This window comes from Panthera tigris, chromosome B2 (genome assembly GCF_018350195.1).
Source record: "Panthera tigris isolate Pti1 chromosome B2, P.tigris_Pti1_mat1.1, whole genome shotgun sequence".
In the NCBI taxonomy this organism is placed as follows: domain Eukaryota; kingdom Metazoa; phylum Chordata; class Mammalia; order Carnivora; family Felidae; genus Panthera; species Panthera tigris.
The window spans coordinates 5435263-5450271 of record NC_056664.1 but is presented as its reverse complement, the minus strand read 5'-3'; the positions used below and the strand labels follow the sequence as shown (position 1 = coordinate 5450271).

At 40.1% G+C, this 15009-nt stretch overlaps 1 protein-coding gene across 1 annotated transcript in view; it reads left to right on the top strand.

The window, feature by feature from the left end:
• The first annotated feature begins 2470 nt into the window (after positions 1-2470).
• Positions 2471-15009, top strand: part of MRS2 (magnesium transporter MRS2) — a 32638-nt gene continuing 20099 nt past the window's right edge. The window contains exons 1-4 of the mRNA XM_042985605.1: positions 2471-2745; positions 4483-4556; positions 8114-8150; positions 9374-9486. Coding sequence (XP_042841539.1) covers positions 2574-2745; positions 4483-4556; positions 8114-8150; positions 9374-9486 — 396 coding nt within the window. The 5' untranslated portion in view covers positions 2471-2573. The remainder of the gene's footprint in view (positions 2746-4482; positions 4557-8113; positions 8151-9373; positions 9487-15009) is intronic.

The window sequence follows — 15009 nt, the reverse complement described above, 5'->3', positions numbered from 1 at the left end:
TGTCACTTCCAACATAAGCAATTCCCATTTCTCATCTTACCTGTCAGTAGCATCTGACGTAATTGAGCACTTCCTCTTTCTTGAAACACTTTCTTCACTTTGCTTCAAGGATTCCACCCTCTGATTTTACTCCTCCTTCCTGGCCACCCCTTCTCATATTCTTCTGCTGGATCCACCTCTTTTTTCGCCGATTAAATGCTGGAGGATCTAGGGCTCAATCATAGAAACTTTTCTCTTTGCTGTCTCGCTTCCTAAGAGATCATACCCAGTCTCATGGCTTTAAATACCTCTACACAGCTCCCAATGTATATGTTAGCACCAACATCTCCCCCAAACTCCAGACTGCTCACTTGATATCAATGCTTAGATATTTGATTTAGCATGTCCAGAATCAAACACAATGCCATAACCTGATCTCCAACTTTCTCCGCTCTCAAATTCCCTCACTAGATGCCATCATGATTGCCCAGTTGTTTAGGCAAAAAAAAAAAAAAAAAAAAAAAAAAAAAAAGTAGTCAACTTCTATGTCTCTTTGCTTACATCCCATCTGCAAATCTTGTCAACTAGGTCTTCAATATATAGGACCAAGCTCGCCCTGTCTCCCATCTCCGTCTTGGCACAAACCATCATTGCCATCTCTCTGCCTCCACACTTGACTCTCTGTAATCTCTTCCCCACACAGAATCATCCATTTAAACATACCTCAGATCTTTACCTCGCTGCTCATTGAAGTCCCCCTATGGTGCCTACCCTTCTCAGGTTAAATCCCAAACCCTTGACATGAATTGCAAGGTGATGTGTCTGGCCATTTCCCAGAGCTTTTCTAGGGCTCTGCAAGGCCATCTTAAACAGAGCTGTCTCATTGAGCTGGGGGGGGTCAAGTTTTTTTAAAAGAATTCTCACACGTTGTCTCAAAGAAAGGTCTCTGAAGGCGTGTTTTAGGAAGAACTGTTTCATCACTGAAGCGCTTAGTAAAATGAAAAATCTGTGAGGTACGTTCTTTCCAGATTTTAAGGCTTGATGTGATCCTTTGCTCTCAGTGCTGAAGTCAAACACCCCCTCTTCTGTGAAGTCTTCTGTCTGCTGGCTTCCTGATTCAGCTTCATTCCCAATACCCTACAAAAAAAACAAAAAGTTCTCCATTGTTCTGTGTTTATACACAGTGATTGGGAATCTGTGAAGCTCGTGTCTGTCTTGTGTTACTACTCTGGAAGGCACAAGTCTACTAACTCACGCTTTAAAAATATGCATATATATATATATATATATATAATATATATACTGGGTGCCAGGGTGACTCAGTTCATTGAGCTTCTGATTCTTGCTGCCAGGGTGACTCAGTTCATTGAGCTTCTGATTCTTGCTACCGGCTCAGGTCCTGATCCCTCAGTGATGAGTTCAAGCCACTAGTGGGGCTCCTGGCTGGGCATGAGGCCTGCTTGGAATTCTCTCTCTCTCTCTCTCTCTCTCTCTCTCTGCTCCTCCCCTGCTTGTACACAGGCATGCTCCCTCAAAATAAACATTAAAAATATATATATATACACATATACTGTATTTAATCACTTCTAAAACCCACTTTTTAAATAAAGACTGAAATTGGGAGGCACCTGGGTGGCTCAGCTGGTTAAGCCTTGGACTTGATTTCAGCTCAGGTCATGATCTCATTGTTCATGGAATGGAGCCATGTGGGGCTCTGCACTGACAGTGTGGAGCCTGCTTGGGATTCATTCATATTCTCTCTCTCTCTCTCTCTCTCTCTCTCTCTCTCTCTCCCTCCCTCTGACCCTCTCCCACTGGCTAGCCTGTGCATGTGCACAGGCTCTCTCTCTCAAAATGAATAATAAAAAAAAAAAAAGACTGAAATTGGGATGAGCCTTAAAATGATAGAAAGCATAATTTCTCAGCACTTTTTCTTTCTTGCTGGTACATAAAATAATGCTACCTTGGAATTGATACTATCTTACAGTTGATTAAATACAGAGTGTAAATCTTGTGAGTTTATGTGCTTCCATCTTCACCAGCAGAAGTTTAGTCCGTCATTCCATATGACAGTTGTTTCTGCTACAATACACTTAAATATGAATTGAGTTAGGAACGGGGTATAAGTTCCTCACTTCCAAACTGCGTATCTGATCCTCAGTACGAAGACGCTCCAGAAACGGCAAAGCATTATGGTCGTATATTTCTTCACATCCAACCATCACCAATCACTAGCAACGACCCACCCTTTACGCTCCAGCCTGACCTCTGCAAGGTCGCAGAGGTTAAGCGCCGGCTCCGCAGCTGGGGTGGCGCAGGTAAGCGCGCCCCGCCCACCTACCCCCCACCCCCCGCGACTTGCCTCGTAAGGGACGCGAACTCTGATTGGCCAAGGGACTCAAGGAGCCTGCCCAAAGTCACCTTCCGAGCATGCGCGGGAGAGGAGGTGCAGGCGCGGCGCCACACGCGCATGCGCCGTACGCAGCCGTCGCTCTTTAAAGCGCCCGCGCGGGGCCGCGTCTTGCCGGCCGACCCGCCAGCGTCCGGTATGAGGGGTTGGGGTGTTGCTGTCACCTCCTGCTCGCTCAAGCACCATGGAACGCCTGCGGAGCCTGAGCCGGCTCCTGCCCCGGCGCACGTTGTGCGCTCTGGCCCAGGGCCTGACGCCTGGGGCGCGCCCAGTTGCCGCCTGCGGCCGCGCGGCCCACATCCTCGGGCGGAGCCGGGCCGCGCCGCTGTGCGGGCCCCGCCGGCCCCCAGTGGCAGGTACGGCCCTCTCCGCGGCCCTGGACGCCGATCTTGCGTCGACTTCAGGGCCCTGACCCGACCGTCCGACCCTGCGCAGGCCTCAGCCCCGGGTCCGCCCAGCGCCGAGGTCCCCACGCCCCTCGCTGCAACCCTCCCTCTGCAGTGCTCCAGGAGGAAGAATGTTCTTGAGAATTTCTCCCTAATTCCTTATATGGTAGCTCTGAAGCCTGAAATAATTGTCTGTTACTTTCTTTTCCAGTCTTCTTTCCCTTCCTGATGGACACTGGTAACCCTTTTCCCATTGCTCAAGTGAGGAATGGGGACGCACCTATAAATAAGGCTGAAAACTTGGGAGACTTCGTAGTAAGAGTTGCTCCCGAGGAAGCTCTGACTTAGTTTTCCAGTGCAGTGTGACAGCCACAGGGGTCCGAGCAATGGCGAGGAGGAGGAATCTGAGCTGTTAATGTTTTCACCATGTGATACAGCATAATGATCACATTTCCCCAAGTGTGAGAATGTGGGTGAGAATACTCAGAAACGAGCGACGTTACAATGTATGGTTCCTCAAAAGTATTGCGCTGCCCTCAAGTTTTCTCAGTTTTATTCTCAAAAGCTTTCTGAAGTACAACTCGCCATCACCACGTCCTTCCCCACGCTCAACAGGGAGTCTGTATTCGGGTACATCGCATTTTCCCTCCTTTAATAATGCTCGGGATCCCAGTTTCAGCCCATCTGATGTTTTAGGACAAACGTTGAGATTCACAATCCCCAATTTGGAAACACTTTATCTAACTTGTGGTTGATTAGCAAATGCTGATTTATTATTGCTCTTTTACTTTTATTCACCTGACTCTTATAATTTGTATTTTGTAAAGGGGAAACAAGCAGCCCCAGATGCTGACAATTACATGAGTCACTAAGTGTATGTAATGGGAAAGAATAAGATGGGAAAGGAGACTGTGTCTCCACATTCTGTGGAGTCCGTGTGATTACTTTGGAAGTGTAAAATAATTGGTATTTTTTACACCTTCTTCCCATTCCTTTTTGGTATTTTGAATACAGCATCCTTTGTGTCATTAAATCGACATGGTTATTCTTCAGAACTCACTGCAACTCAGTCTAATTACATGTTTTAAATAGATTTATTTTCGAATAAGGATTTTTCATTCCAATTCATTGGGTTATCTTCTGAGTATGGGATCTGCATTCCAGTCCAATGGGTTATCACATAAGTATTTACTGTGTAAAGTATATGTGTGGAAAAGTTAATACATGGAAGTAAAATCTATAGGTTTCACGACTTAGAGATCCAATAATCCTGATCCTAGAATGCTGAAACGGGTTTTACTTGCAATCTGTTTTCTAAGATACGTCTACCAATATAATTTTCATGAGAAGCCTTTTTAAATTCTGCAAAAAAAGATGGACATTTTCTTTTAATCTCAGAACAGTGTTATACGTTTGTGCATTCAACTCTGAGACAGCAGTAATCATTAGAAAAAAGGTGGTTGGAATCCGTAAATTATTCTAGTACCTCACCTAAGCCATTACTTTTAAAAATCATTCCCTGCCAGATCTAATATAATCACCTACAAGTGTTAAAAGGGACATTCCTCTAGGAATTCCTCATTCCTCTAGGAAAAATGTTTCCAAAAAATAGTCTGAAGACTTCCACATACTATAAGAGCTCTCTATCTTAGCCATACGTTGAAACCTGTTGTATGACCACAGAGAATTCCCTGATTTATTCTTCAGGTGAAATGCACCGGTTTAGAACTTCTGATGTCTCTCAAGCCACTTTAGCCAGCGTAGCCCCGGTGTTTACTGTGGTGAGTATGGATGGTACATTTGATAACTTACAGAAGGTACTTCCTGTACTTATTAAGTTAACTGGGGTGGACTGGTCAGCCAAGATAATACTTATTTTTTGTTTCATAGTGAATCATTATACTTGTAAGTCATGTCATCTTTGTGTTTTCTTTGGTGACCTGAGTGCCAGCTAGATTTGCTTAAGAGCAGCCTTGAAACTTCGGTGTCGAATGTGGAGGTCTTCTTTTGATAGTAGAACTGGTCGTTCAAATCACAGCTCCTCACTGCCTCCTCAAGATTTCCTCGTGAATATGTTTAGAAGTCCTTGAAGGCTGTTCGCCATACAGGGGCTTGAACCCGTGCTATGCAATATAATATATGCAGAAGCATGTTGAAACGAAAAAGTGTAGTGTTTAAGAGTGTATGCTTTTTTTAAAAAAAATTTTTTTAACGTTTATTTATTTTTGAGACAGAGACGGAGCATGAATGGGGGAGGGGCAGAGAGAGAGGGAGACACAGAATCTGAAGCAGGCTCCAGGCTCCGAGCTGTCAGCACAGAGCCCGACGCGGGGCTCGGACTCACGGACCGCGAGATCATGACCCGAGCGAGCTGAAGCCAGACGTTTAACCGACTGAGCCACCCAGGAGCCCCAAGAGTGTATGCTTTAAAGGTTCATGATCTCTGCAATGATCTGAAATGATTCAGGGGGGAAAATGAGTAAAATAATAAGAATAATGTGTATCACAGACACGTATCTAAGAAAGAGAAGTAGGCCATTGGGGCAAAATCGTAGCAAAAGAGGACTCTAGGTTAAAGTTGCACAGGATTTGGTTGTAAGATATTGCAGGTTTTTTTGTAGGGCTTTACCTTTTTCAAAACAACAGTTGAATTTAAAAAAAATAATGTGCCTGTTCTGAACGAGCATTCCTAAATTCAGAACTCAGCTCTACCTCTGTTAACTGGGCAGACTTGGACAAGGTGTGATAACATTTTTTGTGCCTTAGTTTTCTCATTGGTATACACTGGGGTAATAGTACCTGGTGAAGTTCAAATTAACTCTCAACTGTGTGTGAAACCCTTAAGATTCAGGAATAAGACAAAGATGTCCACTCTTACCATTACTGTTTAATACAGCACCGGAAGTCCTAGCCTCAGTAATCAGACAACAAAAAGAAATAAAAGGCATCCAAATCAGCAAGGAAGAAGTCAGGCTTTCGCTATTTGCAGACAACATGGTACTCTAGGTGGGAAACCTGAAAGACTCCACCCAAAAATTGCTAGAACTAATTAACACATAAATTTACTAAGTCACAGGATATAAAGTCAAGGTGCAGAAGTCTGTTGCATCTCTATACACCAATAAGGAAGAGGCATAAAACCGTTAAAATAGTGCCTCACATGGTAAGCGCTTGATATATATTAGCCATTATCATCATCATTATTCAGGTTTATGAACATAAGAACTTTTCTTTATAAACTGTACGAAGCAGGGGTGCCTGGGTGGCTCAGTCAGTTAAACGTCCGACTTCAGCTCAGGTCATGATCTCATGGTCTGTGAGTTTGAGCCCCGCATCGGGCTCTGTGCTGACAGCTCAGAGCCTGGAGCCTGCTTCAGATTCTGTCTCCCTCCCTCTCTGCCCCTACCCCCATTCACAATCTCTCTCTCTCTCTCTCTCTCTCTCTCTCTCTCTCTCTCTCTGTCTCTCTCTCTCAAGAATAAACAATAAAAAAAATTTTTTAAGAATAAATTCAGAAATTAAATACTGAAAGAAGGTTCTTTGCAGGTGAAATCATTGTGTACCAAAAAAACTTAAGAAAATCAGTTGATACTATTTGAAAGGAAAGCTCACTAATCAGCTCATTTTCTAGGTGATGTTACTTTATAAGATAAACATTTTTTTATTTAAAAAAAAATTTTTTTTTAACGTTTATTTATTTTTGAGACAGAGAGACAGCATGAACGGGGGAGGGTCAGAGAGAGGGAGACACAAAAACTGAAACAGGCTCCAGGCTCTGAGCTGTGAGCACAGAGCCCGACGCGGGGCTCGAACTCACGGACCGCGAGATCATGACCTGAGCCGAAGTTGGCCGCTTAACCGACTGAGCCACCCAGGCACCCCGATAAACATTTTTTAAAATCATAGTTTGTATGATCTTTATCAAAATATTAAAGAAAAAATGGTGAATATTGACCTGCAAAAATATTCATATATCGTTAAGTTGGAAAAGGAGGCACGACTGCAAAGAAGTGTGTGTAACATGAATATATTGAAGAGGAAAAAGGCTGGGAGAACGTTTAGTAAAATATTGGCATGGCTTTCTCTAAAATTTGTCATTTGGGGTGATTAGTTTTATTTTACTTTATTTTCAAACTTTCTTCAGCTGGCATGTGTATTTGTGAAATTAAGGAAACCTAGTCTGTATTACACAAAATAGTTCCTTTTGATGTAAATTTGCCCTTTGATGGCTTATGGTACTCATATTTATGTTGATCTTACCTTGCTCATGAGAAACCAGCTAAAATATATACTGTGGGATGTTGTTCTTTTGCTGTTAGCACAGCATGCATACGCTTCCATGGTAATAACCCAGCATTTGTTGCTTCAACTATATCTTAGGGTCTTTCTGGAAATGCATATTTAACAGTAATTAGTGCAGCCTAGTACATAGTGATTCATTAAATGTTATTTGACACATTCAAACTTGACAAGTATTCTGTACTTGTGGACAAGTATTGTAGAAAAATGTTCCCTCTGCTTTCTGGGAAATAGGTAGATTTTCTGCATTGTGTCCTCTCTTCAAACTATCAGAAGAGGCCTTTTCAGTAAATCGTTACTGATTCCCCTACACTCACCAGAGACACTTGATAGCCTCCAGTAGATCCTTAGATTCACAAGATGAGCCACAGTTGGTCTCAGTCTACTCAGAAGGATGAAGGATAGGAAACACAGAAGGGCAGCGTCAGATGTGTCCTCTTCAAAAGAAGCCCTTGCAGCCATCCAGCAGCTTCTCTGGACCCCATGTGACAGCTCAGGTACAAGGAGTTGATGTTCTTAAAGGTGGGTATGAGTTACACCTTGGCTCAGAATCCCCACACCTTGTAGTGCCGGTGTCTCCTATAACCAGCTCCAGGGCCCATCCAGGGCTTCCGCAAGGAACGCGGCCAGTTACAAGAGCAACCATATGCTCCAGGAAAAGCAGAGCCATGGCTTCCCACGAGGTTTCTAATTTGTCCACAGTCTTCCTGGTCCTGTGCGGTCTAGCAGGTATCAGGCGTTTTTACCAGAAGCAATGTTGCCTATGACACATTGATACTCCTTTATCAGATTTCCAGTGGAACCAAGACAGAAAGTTAATCCAAGGTCACATTTATCCTAGCAAATTAAAGAGATTCTTTTAAACCTTAACTCCTAACCGAATTTAACCTAAAGAAGCTGTTATGGTTTATCTGTGCCTTTTTTTTTTTTTTTTTTTTTTTTTTTGTATTTGGGAGGTATAATACCATATGGTATAATACTATAAATAGTCCACTCATTTGGGAGAAAATAATATTTTGTTTTTATTATCTTTCTTCAGACAAAATTTGACAAAGAGGGAAACGTTACTTCTTTTGGTGAGTATGTTTAATTTTCTTGTAAATTACTTTTCTTTTTTAATCAGTGAGTGAATGAATCTGATGGAAATTAAAAAAATTGTAGTGTTTTGAGTAGGATTTTCTTTGGGTATGTGGGTATATTGAAAGAGATGTGTCTTCAGCATTTGTCCATCTGTCCTAATTGGAACTGGCAGTACCTGGACAATTCTTCCAGAACTGGTTTTTGTTTTTTTGTCAGGAGCCACTTCCTCTCTAACCGGATGTTAAAGGGGTATTTTGAGAGCAAAGGCTGGTATGCAGCTGAAGTGCATTTAATTTCTCTTTAGTCTCCCTTTCACTGCCCTAGTCCACATACACATTTTCTGTTCCACATGTAAGACAGACTTACAGAATACTATTGACATTGCAGTGGCAATGGGTGACAGAAGACAGGAAGGACAGGGCACTAGACGGACTCTGCTGCTGATGGACAGTTACTTTTTAAAATGAAACTAAGCATCGCTTTACTGTCTGACCTCAGATGCAGGCCGCAGATCTCTCATGTGCTTCCAACCCCATGATCCTGTCCCTCCCATTGCTTAGATCCTGGTGGGATATTTTGGGTGTGTTTTGCTCATTATGTCCTTCAAATGACTGTTGTACTTCGAGCTCTGTCACAGGTGTGATTTGACGCTACAAATACAGATGCTACTGTAACCATATCGTTTCTTGAGTTTCTCCATCCATCATGCTTTCTCTTAGGTAATAAGTTTAGTTTTCAGGTAGGAGAATCTAGTGAAGAACTGACTTTATTTTCTCATTTTCTGTTAGTCCAAGAACCAAGAAAGTTGAATTATCTCTTCACAGATTTAAAATACTGAAGATAGAAAACAGGAAATGTAGTTCTTTACAATATGTATGAAAAAAAACAAACAAAAAACAAAAAAAGATGGTCCATCTCTAGAGCTTGAAATCGATACCATAAGTCCTAATCATGTATGGCTGTGGTTATTTTGGTCCCCGGGGGCTTCTATGTACAAAGACATTTTATGAAGTATGGATAAGACCAAAAAATAATTATTAGAGTTTGACCAAATTTACTTGAATTTGTTTTGAGGCTAAAATGGCCATTAAAAAGACTAATTTTGGCTTGTTTCTGGTAGTAGAAAGTGATCTTGGTGGTGGGAGGGGTGCTCTGATACAAAACTAACCTCCTCACTTTATTGGTTTGGCCCACTCTTTTTGTTAAAAATCTTTTATAGAAAAGAAGAAAACTGACTTATATCAAGAATTAGGTCTTCAAGCCAGAGATTTGAGGTTTCAGCATGTGATGAGCATCACAACAAGAAACAATAGAATTATCATGAGAATGGAGGTAAAGGGTTTTTATGTCATCATCCTTTCCTGCTTCTTAGCTGTCTTGATCAGTATCTAGGTGAAAAGTACCTTTGTACTGACAATGGATGTGTGAGACCTAGGGTACTTGATAACATAACGTGTCATTATGAGCGTAACTCTTCCGTGGGTTCTGTACATATGTTCAGCAGGCATGACTCTTGCTCTATTTTGTGTTGGAAGAGTTCTGACTGCAGTCTCTATTCTCGCTGTTGGAATTTGGTTTCTAGTTTCTGAAATGGTAGGAGAAAGAATCTTGATTATAATAGACATTTTCAGTTGTATACAGCTATGTGTCATCATAGCATAACTTTAGCCACCAAGAACATATATTCTGGTTCTTCAAATAGCCCAGGAATATCTCTTAAAATTTATAATCTTAACTTAAATTTTTATTTTAACAGAAAGCTTTCTAAAACAAAGTCTTCCCCTGTCTACTCAGAGTACACTAAATACAATGTAATTTTCCTTAGTGATTCAGAATAAATTTGAACCTATGTAATTTGGATGGGCTAATGTCTAGAGTTCAGAAATAGATGAGACATGGTTCTCAATGGTATTGGCCCTCCAGTAGATATGAGACTTGCTTTCTTTAAAAAGTCTTTGATGGCAGATTTCTGTCGTTTTAACTAGAATTTTTAAAAAAACTAATAATGGAAGCAGTCTTCAGAAAATATTCTTCACTTTTGTTATTGATAGCTAGAACCCTTTAAAAAAGTATCTTTGTCCACCAAAAAACTACAAGAACTGATATGTGAATTCAGTAAATCACAGGATACAAGATCAACAGACAGAAATCCATTGCATTTCTGTACACTAATAACGAAGTAGTAGAGAAATTAAACAGTCCCGTTTACAATTGCATCAGAAGTAGTAATAATAATACCAAAAATAATAAAATACCTAGAAATAAAACATTGATAAAAGAAATTCAAGATGACATGAAAACATGGAAAGATATTCCATGCTCATGGATTGGGAGAACAAATAGTTAAAATGTCCAGACCTCCAGAAGCAATCTGCAGATTTAATGCAATCCCTGTGAAAATACCAGCAACATTTTTATTGATTTTTTAAAAAATTTTTACTTTAATCACCAGTGCTCATCATGACAAGTGCAGTCCTTAATCCCCATGACCTGTTGTCCCCATCCCTCCACCCACCTACCCCTCTGGTGACCATCAGTTTGTTGTCTATAGTTAAGGAATCTTAGTTTCTTGGTTTGTCTCTTTTTTTCCCCCTTTGCTCCTTTTTTCTTTCTTTCTTAAATTCCATATATGAGTGAAATTACAGGGTATTTGTCTTTCTCTGACTTACTTCACTTAGCATTATACTCTTCAGCTCCATCCATATCTTTGCAGATGGCAAGATTTCATTATTTTTTATGGCTGAATAATATATGTATATGTCTCATCTCTTTATCCACTCATCAATCAGATATTTGGGCTGCTTCCATATCTTGACTATTGTAAATAATCTGCTATAAACATAGCAGCACATGTATCTCTTCAAATCAGTATTTTTGTATTCTTTGGATGAATACCTAGTAGTGCAATTGCTGGATCATAGGATAGTTCTATTTTTACCTTTTTGAGGGACCTCCGCACTGTTTGCCACCGTGGCTGCACCAGTTTGCATTTCCGCCAACAGCGCATGAGGTTCCTTTTTCTCCACATTCTCCTCCAGCATCTCTTGTTTTTTGTGTTGTTGATTTTAGCCATTCTGACAGGTGTGAGGTGGTATCTCCTTGTAGTTTCGATTTGTGTTTCCCTAATAATAAGTGATAATGAGCATCTTTTCATGTGCCTGTTGGCCATCTGTATGTCTTTGGAGAAACGTCTGCCCATGTGTTTTGCCCATTTTTATTTGAACTATTTGTTTCTTGGGTATTGAGTTTCATAGGTTCTTTTAGGCACTAACCCTTTATTGGATATGTCACTTGCAAATATCTTCTCTCATTCCATAGGTTGCCTTTTGGTTTTGTTCATTGTTTCCTCTGCAGGAGCTTTTTATGTTGATATAGTCCCATCAGTTTACTTTTGTTTTTGTTTCCTTACCTCAAGAGACATGTCTAGAAAAATGTTACTATAGCCAATGGCAAAAAAGATACTTACTGCCTGTGTTCTCTCCTAGGGGCTTTGTGGTTTCAGGTCTCATGTTTAGGTCTTTAATCCATTTTGAATTTGTTTTTGTGTATGGTGTAAGAAAGTGGTCCAGTTTCATTCTTTTGCATGTTGCTGTCTAGTTTTCCCAGCACCATTTGTTGAAGAGACTGTCTTTCCCATTGGATATTCTTTCCTGCTTTGTCAAACATTAATTAACTATATAACTGTGTGTTTATTTCTGGGCTTTCTGTTCTGTTCCATTGGTCTGTGTGTCTGTTTTTGTGCCAGTACCCTACTGTTTTGACTATTGCAGCTTTGAAATACAACTTGAAATCCAGAATTGTGATGCCTCCCGTTTTGCTTTGCTTTTTCAAGATTGCTTTGGCTATTTCAGGGTCTTTTGTGGTTCTGCACAAATTTTGGGACTGTTTGTTCTAGCTCTGTGAAAAATGCTGTTGGTATTTTGATAGGGATTGCATTAAATGTACAGATTATTTTGTGTAGTATAGACAGTTTAACAGTATTTATTCTTCCAGTCCATGAGCATGGAATGTCTTTCCATTTCTTTGTGTTGTCTTGAATTTCTTCTTTCATCAGTGTTTTATAGTTTCCAGTACAGGTCTTTCACCTCTTTGGTTACATTTATTCCAAGGTATCTTTTTTTTTTTAAATTTTTTAATACTTATTTTGAGAGAGAGAGAGAGAGAGAGCAGGGGAGAGGGCAGAGAGAGGGGAGACATAGAATCCAAAGCAGGCTCTAGGCTCTGAGCTGTCAGCATAGAGCCCAGTGTGGGACTCAAACTCATAAGATCATGACCTGAGCTGAAGTTGGATGCTCAACTTACTGAGCCACCTAGGTGCCCCAGTATCTTATTATTTTTCATGCAATTGTAAATGGGATTTTTCCCCCCTAATTTCTGTCTCTGCTGCTTCATCATCAGTGTATAGAAATGGAACAGATTTCTTTACATTGATTTGTACCCTGCGACTTTACTGAATTCGTGTATCAGCTCTAGCAGTTTTGTGGTGGAGTCCTCAGGGTTTCCTATATGTAGTATCACATCATCTGCAAATAGTGGAAGTTTTACTTATTCCTTGCCAAATTGGATAATTTATTTCTTTTTGTTGTCTGATTGCTGTGGCTAGGACTTCCAGTACTATGTTGAGTAAAAGTGGTGAGCAAGCACATTCTTGTTCCTGATCTTAGTGGAAAAGCTCTCAGTTTTTCACCATTGAGGATGACGTTCGCTGTGAGTTTTTCATATATGGCCTTTATTATGTTGAGGTATGTTCCCTCTAAACCTACTTTGTGGAGGATTTTTATCATGGATGTTGTACTTTGTCAAATGCTTTCTCTTCATCTGTTGAAATGATCATATGGTTTTTATTCTTTCTCTTGTGGATGTGATGTATCATGTTGATTGATTTGCAAATATTGAATCCCCCTTGCATCCCAGGAATAATTTCCACTTGATCATAGTAAATGATTGTTTTGATTTATTGTTGAATTTGGTTTGCTGGTATTTTGTTGAGGATTTTCGCATCTGTGTTCACAGAGATATTGGCTTACAGTTCTCTCTGGTCTAATCTTTATTTCCTTTTTTCTGCTGGCTTTAGGCTTTGTTAGTCTTTATCTAGCTTCTTCAGGTGTAAGGTTAGGTTGTTTATTTGAGACTGTTCTTGCTTCTTCAGGCAGGCCTGTATTGCTGTGTATTTCCCTCTTAGGACCATTTTTGCTGCATCCGAAAGATTTTGGACCATTGTGTATTCATTTTCACTTGTTTCCATGTACTTTATTTCTTCTTTTGTTTCCTGTTTGACCATTCATTGTTTAGTAGCATATTATTTAACCTCCATGTATTTGTGTTCTTTCCAGGTTTGTTCTTATGGTTGATTTCTAGTTTCATAGTGTTATGGTCAGAAAAGATGCATGGTATGAATTTGATCTTTTTCAATTTGTTGAAGCTTGTTTTTTTTGCCTAATATGTGATCTATTCTGGAGAATGTTCCATGTGCACTTGGAAAGAATGTGTATTGTGCTGTTTTAGGATGGAATGTTCTGAATATATCTGTTAAATCCATGCCGTCCAGTGTGTTATTCAAAGCCATGGTTTCCAGGTGCTGGGTGGCTCAGTCAATAAGCATCTGACTTCGGCTCAGGTTGTGATCTCATGGTTCATGAATTTGAGTCCCACATCAGGTAATCTCGAGCCCTGTTTCTCTCTCTCTCTCTCTCTCTCTCTCTCTCTCTCTCTCTCTCTCCTTTCCCTCTCTCTCTGCCCCTTTTGGGATTCTCTCTCTCTGCCTCTCTCTCTTTTTCTCAAAAAAAAAAAAAAAAAAAGCCATTGTTTCCTTGTTGATTTTTTTTTTTTTAATATATGAAATTTATTGTCAAATTAGCTTCCATACAACACCCAGTACTCATCCCAAAAGATTCCCTCTTCAATGCCCATCACCTAACTTGTTGATTTTCTGATTGGATGATCTGTCCATTGATATAAGTAAGGTGTTAAAGTCCCCTATTGTTATTGTATTATTCTCACTTAGTTCCTTTATGTTTAACTATTTTATGTATTTTGTTGCTTCCATGTTGGGTGCGTTAATATTTATAATTGTTACATCTTCTTGTTGGATTGTCCCTTTTATAATTATATAGTGTCCCTCTTCGTCTCTTATTACAGTCTTCGTTTTTGTTTTTGTTTGTTTTTGAAAACTTTAAGTTTGTTTATTTTTGAGAGATAGGGACAGAGTGTGAGCAGGGGAGGGGCAGAGAGAGGAGATACAGAACTCAAAGCAGGCTCCAGGCTATAAGCTGTCAGCACAGAGCCTGATGCAGGGCTCAAACTCATGAACCACGAGATTATGACCTGAGCCAAAGTCGGGCATTCAACAGAGTGAGCCACCCAGGTGCCCCAATTACATTCTTAAAATCTATTTTATGTGATCTAAATATTGCTATCCCAGCTTTCTTTTCACTTCCATGTGCTTGACAAATATTTCCACCCCCTCACTTTTGATCTGCATGTGTTTTTAGGGCTAAAATGCATCTCTTATGGACAGCATATAGATTGGTCTTTTTTTTTTTAAATCCATTTTGTTACTCTGTCTTTTGATTGGAGTGTGTAGTTCATTTACATTCAAAATAATGTATTTATGCCATTTATATGATTTGTGGTTGTTTCTGAAGATTTTCTCTGATCCTTTCTTTCTTTCATGGTTTGCTGGGTTTCTTTCGTGATATACTTGGAGTCTTTTCTCTTTATTTTTTTCATATCACTGGTTTTGATTTCTGGTTATCATTAGGTTTATATACAACATCTTTTGCAGTCTGTATTAAGTTGATGGTCATTTAAGTTTGGACCCATTCTTTACTTCTCCTCTCCTGCCCCCACATTTTA